The 7,345-nt window shown below is 43.1% G+C and overlaps 1 protein-coding gene across 1 annotated transcript in view; it reads left to right on the top strand.

Moving 5' to 3' along the window:
- The first annotated feature begins 6,309 nt into the window (after positions 1-6,309).
- VAPA (VAMP (vesicle-associated membrane protein)-associated protein A, 33kDa) overlaps positions 6,310-7,345 on the top strand; it is a 35,616-nt gene continuing 34,580 nt past the window's right edge. Inside the window, exon 1 of the mRNA XM_010584881.1 lies at positions 6,310-6,352. Within this exon, the coding sequence (XP_010583183.1) occupies positions 6,310-6,352 (43 nt within the window). The remainder of the gene's footprint in view (positions 6,353-7,345) is intronic.

Genomic DNA, 7,345 nt, shown 5'->3' with positions numbered 1-7,345 from the left:
AATTGCTGGAAAGGAAAGAAGGAAGAGAACAAAACGATGTAAGGGTATTTAACACCGTGCTTCAGATCTTAAGCCAGTGTTTAAAAATAGGATAAGTCTCAATATGGAAGAGATACTATCCCCTATCTGTCTATGGTGGGACTCTCTGAAGCCTCTGGTGCTGGCCCAGAGAGGGAGGGTGGTGAAATGAATAGAAACTACTCTGTGATCCACTATAGATTCCCATTTTCCTCATTTCTATTATTTGTCTTACTCAGGGAAGGAAAAAATGCAAGGAACGGCCAGGCACAGGAAAAAATCACGTTCCAGGTTTGCAGTGGGTGACTCTGGTTTTCTATTATTTCTATTTCTATTAAATTGCTTTATCTCATACTAGGGACAAATGGGGAGAAAAAACACCTGCCTCATTTGAAGGTGAAAGGAGGGGAAGCTTGCTGTCCTGTCTGTCTGCTAGCCAGTGGGAAGAGAGGGGCAGGAGCAATGTGGATTAGGAGAGAAGGAAGGGAAAAAAACCCCAGCAAAATAGGACAGAAGTAGTTTTGGGGTGATGGAATGGGAGCAGAAGGGTCTCAATGCACTATAGTGCGTTTCCCTCTGAAAAGCAGAACTGAAGCCAGGAAACTTGTGGAATTAAAATAAAGATTGCACAGTTAAAGTCTGTATTAAAAGGCATGCTCACAAAACATTTCAAGCGTTTCACTTCATGAATTTAACAGTGAAACATCTAGTTACGTATTTCTCCGCAACAGGTATGTAGGCACAAGACCAAAGTAGCGGGTGAGTGGGTGCACTCTCCCAACCTTCCCTGTTAGTGCTTGGTGTTGGGGGAGGAAAATGGCAAATATTGACAGTTGTAGGTGGAGAGCCCTGCACAGGGCTGCAGTGCCCTTAGCATCAGCGGGGCCTGCTGACGGGCAGGAGGGACTCGGCTGCCCACAGGGAAGGGGAGCATCGGGAATTGCACACAGCGTGACAGATTGCTGGCCGATAGGCACACACGGGTTGGGAGCAGAAAGGTCCCCCATGGGTTAACACAGGTCAGAGCATCTTTTGCTACATGGGGCTTTCTGCAGGCCTTTTTACCCCTTGCGACTTCAAAAATGCTGTCAGGTATTCCAGCGTTGCCTCTGCAAAGTGTCCATACCTGTTTTAAGGTGACCTACCAAAGTACCAGAACAAAGTCTGAAAGACACGTCCCTGTTCTTGCACAGTGTATCAATTGCTCGTTGCAATCTAACAGGTCCTCACGGGTATCATTTGTACAATTAAGCTATAAATAATTCAGTGTTTGGCAGTCAAAGATTCCATCAATAATAATAAGCAGACTTTTTTTCTTTTTTTTCTTCCCCGAATGCAAAGTAAATAAATATTTCATAACTGATCTCTCAGGTAGAGTGTTCAAGCTTGTGTGAAGACACAGAACACGTCTGCAACAAACAAACTGGAGTGGGGAGATGATTCTAGAAACCTGTGTCTTTCTTCCTAGACATAATGAATTAATCAAGAGCAAAGACCTTTCATGTGTGTATTAGCCCCATATTAGTAACCTTAGCTTCCTGCATCTGTTAGAGGAGCCTTTTGAGCGCTTGCCTGTTTCCTGCCACAAGGCAAGGGTAACAGAGAAAGAATTTCCAGGAGATGCACACAACCCATGGAAGCAGAGTGGCTGCAGATGCCTACAGGAGCCGTGATTTTGCAAACCTGCAAACTCTGAACTTTATGCATATTAGTATTCCTCTGGATTGCATAAATATGTGCAATTGCAGAGGCAGAGCTTTAGCTGGCATAAGTGCTTGTGATTTAATTGATCGTTCAGAGTGGAGGAAAACCTTTATGCTATTTGGTAACAGACTATGGGGGGATGGATAATTCCTCATCAGTCACTATGAAACTGATTGAATCCACTGACAGTCTGAATTTCTCCACATCTCCCCCTCTTTTGCTCTGCCCATTTTCAGGCTCTCAGCTAATTTGATCTTTCAGCAGAGATAAACATTTCATTCTCACGTTCATGATACCTGTTTATTTTTGAAGTGTTGTTAACATAGTTTTTGCTGTCTCTTGCTGTCTTGCCCTGCTTAATTGACGTAAAAAATAGCTGTCTAAAATGTTCTTCCTTGAGAGAAGTTGCTAATATTTCCCCAGAGACCTTATCCTTGTGTCTGTCTTCAGTCAGTTCTGCTCAATTTTGTAAGAAAAATCTAGCACTGCTTGTTCAGCGTGTGTTTATTTTCTCTTGTAACCATTGCAAACTAATGTACCCTGGGAAAAGGAGTTGGATTCTTCTCATTTGCAAATACCATTAACAGAATTGTGGACCGAATTCCATACGCAGCTCCAAATTACACACTCAATTAGGGCCTGATCCAATGCTTATTAAAGTCACTGGAAAAATTCCCCCTGATTTTAATGGACTGTAGCTCAGACCTTGGGGAACGGACATTTCCACTGCAGATGATCAGTTTAATCTTTGAGCATGCTGGAATTTACACAGTGATAGACTCATAGGGCTGGAAAGGACTTCAGAGGTCATATCTCAAGGCAGGATCAGCTAAATTTATGTCTCCCAGCAGCTGTCTAACCTGTTCTTAAAGGTCAGTGACTGGGACTCCATGGATTGCGCTGCCAGGCAATCCTTTTCATTAATTATCCTTACTCTTAAGAAGTTCTTCATATCTGCTCTAAATCAGTTCTTGGACCGATCTACACCTGTTCCTTCCTGTCCTATTAAAAGTAAACGAGAGCAGACTATTTTCTTTCTCTTTGCAATAGTTTTTAATGTATTTGAAGACTACTGCTGAACACGTGAGTCAATCTTGTCATCCTTAGGCTAAACAACCTCGGTATTTCAATCTGTTCTCATGTTTCATTCTGTCTGTTTTCTGGATCTTAGTCATTACAGGTCCTCTCTTCTGGACTCCCTTCAATGATCCCACACCTTTCCTGAAGGATAGTGCCCAAAACCGGTCACAGCACTTCAGTGCAGGTCTTACCAGCGCTTAGTAGAGGGAAAGCACTTCACGTGTCATGCACGGTTTCAGTACAGCGCTTGTCTTTCACACATCAATATGACATTATTTGCTCCTATTTACCTTGTGACCCAATAGAACTCAACCTGGGCATAATTTGAAAATATAATTTGAGGGCTTCCTGGGACCGCTCGGGAGATGCTGAGGGCAGAATTAGCATTGCAGAGCTGCTATGTGTATTAATGGAGCAAATGAAAGGGGAAATCTGAAGCCCCATTGCCAGATGAGTTCTCCAAACTGAGACTGAGAAAGACCATGATGTTGTTTGCAAGAATGTCAAATTGGAAAGGAGATGACCACAGGGCACCATCACGCTGTTTCTGCAGAATTACTTCTCAGGTTAAGACTGCTATCTAAGACAGTTTTTCTTTTCTGGAGGTGAGTTTCAACTACATACTTATGTTTGTATACTTATGACGCATATCTGATTTTTTGCTACATTTTAGCAAAGAGTTTGTGCATTTTTAGAAATGCAACACCAGCAAACAACAACCAACACACACACACACATTCCATATTTTGTATATTGAATTGTCTCATTACATCCCTCATGAATGTATATGAACTCTTAAGAACCAATTCTTGAAAACAGTATTAAAAAATCCATTTCCTTAGTAACTTTGTCTTTTATCAAAGGACTAATGTCTTTCCACACATTTGAAATTGGGTCAGGCATCATTCAGTTCTTTAAATGCTACTTTAAACTACAAAGACAAGATACCATTTTTGTCTTGTTCCTACATAAGTTAATGGTCTAGGGCATTTTTGTGTTCAGCAGAACAGAATAGGCCCAAAATATGAAAAATACATCAAATTTTATGCTATAGCTATTTATGAGAATGCCATTTTGTATTATTGGCTCCTCTCTACTTGAATATTCAACACGCATCGTATGTTTTTATAACAATGTCACTAGGTAAAGAAATACACTGTAGTTGAACAAGCTTGAAGACCTTCAACTAAGATCTACCTTTCCAATCTGTGGCAACATTTCAATAATGCCATAAGTCTTCAATGATAGTGTGGACTGCAGTTTTACCTTTGATTTACAATATAACAAGTGGGCCTAAAATTGTATACAGAACTCACTAGCAGTCAAGTAAATGATGACTAGATCCTGCTGTATGAACAATTTTGTATTTCAGAAGACGAACAGCAGCACCAAAAGGCCAGGCATTTCCTTAAAGAGAAATTAAAACATACTCTTACCTTTATACCTTTGCATTTTGCAACATTCACTGACTTTGCGGTGCAGGACACATGAGACACTTCACTGAGCGAGATCTAGAATTTTCCCATTAACACAACAAGTAACGCGGCACTTGGTTGCTTTTTCTGACAGTCTTAATAATACCAAGAAATTGCAAAGAAGGTCATGATATTGTTTTATTGCAAGACATTTTCAAGTTCAGAATTGGAGGGACTGAATAAACTACCTGCATAATAAACCGTGGAAAACAGTATTATGAAACTGAACCTACTCTGCTACTTCTCAGGTACAGAGAGAGCTTGTTTAATATGTAATAGCAAATAGTTTTGAAAAATGTCAAACCGCCTCCAAACTGAGATTTTATTACAACAATACTGAACTCAGAGCATGACAAACATTAAGATCTACAAACACACAGGACAAATGTTGACCTCAGATTAAGCAAATGTTATCCTTTTGCAAGCAGTGATGAAGATACTAAAGACACTGCTGGAATGACATCATGCTCTCACTGAAATCAGTGAGAGAAGTTCTATTGACTGCAATAGATCCAAGATGTCATTCTTGAGCTGTGCTATGAGGTCTTAAAATGAAATTAATCAGATCTTGGAGAAGGCTGCCAGATACTGCTGATCAACAGCACAGGTGTTGTTTAGTATGAAAAATTATATCAGTCTGGATGAAATAAAAGCATTAGATAAGAAATGACACTAAACACAACAAAACAGATTAATGCATTATTAAGGTTCGCAGTGTGTTCAAACAACAACAAAGACTACACTAAAAAAACATGCTCATACATAATTACCATTAAGCCACCCACTCAGTGTTTATATACCAACTCTGCCATTACTATAACACAAAATGTGCAGGCTGAAGCTGGACAGGCAAGCACTGAGCTGTGCTGCCCGGGGAGGCTGTGAAATCTCTGTCCTCGGAGGTTTTAATGACCCCACAGGACAAAGCCCTGAGTGACCTGGCCTGAATTCAGCTTTGGCCCTGCTCTGAGTTGGAAATTGAACGGCGGCCCTCCTGGGGTCCCCTCCAGCCTCAGTGATGCTCCCTCTGTGAGCCACGGCTTGATGCTGTGCCCTGTCCCTCATTCCCTGCCTCTCCATATGCTGGTGATAGGGATCCTCCCCCAGCCCCTGCACATCCCCTGATGTCAGTTGTATCTATCGTGCAACCATGCCTAAGAAGGTGTTTGCACCGAAAACCACGCATGGAAAAACCTGTAAGACCTGTTGTCATATTAAGGAGAGATCTTAACTTCTGGTTCTCCTCAAATTTTCTTATACAGGGGATGCGTAAAAGAATTAGAAAATAGAGGTATTTCTGTCTTCTAAATCTGCATAGAGGAAGCTTCTTTTGAATTTGTACTCTTGACTGGGTTTTTTTAACCCCATTAAAAGGGGAAAAGACAGAACCTTTTGTGGCATTTACTATTTGGCAGCAGTTCCCCCTGTCTTGATTCTTTGCAAGCCAAGACCCAGTTCTTCTGGTACACAATCACCAGGTAATTCTGGAGCTGAATCACTGTTTCTGAGAAGTGTACCCTATGGCTTAATCTTTGGTGGATTCGTGAACAGAAACAAAGAGTGGAGGTAATAGAGTGTCCATGTTAACAGAAGAAGAAAAAAACATACCAGAACAGAAAAAACCCCTCTGTCTTCCAGTTTATCTTCCAGATCCCAAGGGTAAGAATGCATAAACAGACTGGAATGTTGGTTTTGCTAACAAAGCCCAGCAGACCACCAGACAATAACTTCAAATATTGCACTGTAAATAAAGGAGGTAAATGAAGATGCTGTTTCATGTGTTTCATAAAATAAGTCTGTAGCTGGAAAACTGCAGCCAGAGTAGTTGCAGACCTCTAATGACATTTTCACATATATGCCACGTAACTCCACCTATTGAAGCCAATTCCAATCAGGTAACACTGCTCTGAAGTACTTTTCTAGAGCACTCCTCACTTATTTCTTCTTCAGCCAGTGATGGTATTAAAAGTCACATGGGTGTTTGCTGTTGGCAAGGGAGGCATGGAGGAAAGTGCTAAAGTAGGCAGGTGTGATGGTGGCAGGCCTGGAGGAGGGGCTGGCAGCTGAAATGGAAGGTGAGGGCTCTGCTGGAGCCAAGGCAGAGCCTGAACCTAAATTATTCCTCCCCTGCCGAATGGCCTCAAAACCCTTCCTTTGTGGCTGGGGCTGAGGCATTCACCAAAGAAATGACGTGATCCACAAGTCTTACTATGATGAGGAGCTGCTTTTGAAGGTAAAGCATTTTAGTCATTTCAATGTATTTATTATCAGGACATATTTTTCAAATGGGTTATTATGGCCCTATATGTGTTCTCAGCATACCTACACCAGATTGCAAGACAGGGAAAAGTAAATGTGTTCATCTTTCTGACTTCATTTCTATCACCTGTACTCCAGCCCCCCACGAATACGAATTTACGTATCTTGCAGCCAGATGCTCCAGCAGTAGATTTAGGACACAGGAATCATCAAGGTTCAGACGGATTTGGCTATCTGTTTTTTCTTGTTTGTTTGTTACCGGTGTATTCAAATATCCCAAGATGCACCATCTGCTTGGAAGTATGCTATCAACGAAAAGGCCTGCAGTGAAAACACCGTGTCTGACAAAAGATGCAAGCGAGAAGGGTGGCAAATACGCCGTGTTCCTGCCTACTAATAAATAACGGCTCCTACCTCTCATTCAGCTTTTGCAGGGGCTCAATCTCTCCCAACACCGACTCCCTGGCAACACCCCGAAGCCTTCACCCGACGGGAGTTCTCCCACTCGAGGAGAGTTTTTGGCCGTTCTCCAGGCCTCTTTGAGAGCCGGGCCCCTCCACTCGGCTGCCCGGGAGCTGCTTTTAGGCCCGCCCGCAGCCGGAGCTGCCTCCCACCCCTCAAGCCTCTCCCGTGAGCGGCCCGGGCCCGGGCCAGAGCCGCAGGCGGCCCTGGCGAGCCTGAGACTATTCGCCCAGTTCGCCCCTCTCCCTCTCACCGCCCCGGCTCGCCCTCGTCCTCCAGCTCCGAGGGCAGGGCGGGCCCCGCGGGTGGCCAGGCCGGCGCTTCCTCACAGCCCCGTGAGCCCCGGG

Source organism: Haliaeetus leucocephalus, unplaced genomic scaffold (assembly GCF_000737465.1).
Source record: "Haliaeetus leucocephalus isolate CR32 unplaced genomic scaffold, Haliaeetus_leucocephalus-4.0 Scaffold1007, whole genome shotgun sequence".
NCBI classification, from domain to species: Eukaryota; Metazoa; Chordata; class Aves; order Accipitriformes; family Accipitridae; genus Haliaeetus; species Haliaeetus leucocephalus.
The sequence above is the reverse complement of the archived record's forward strand: the minus strand, read 5'-3'. Positions and strand labels throughout refer to the sequence as shown.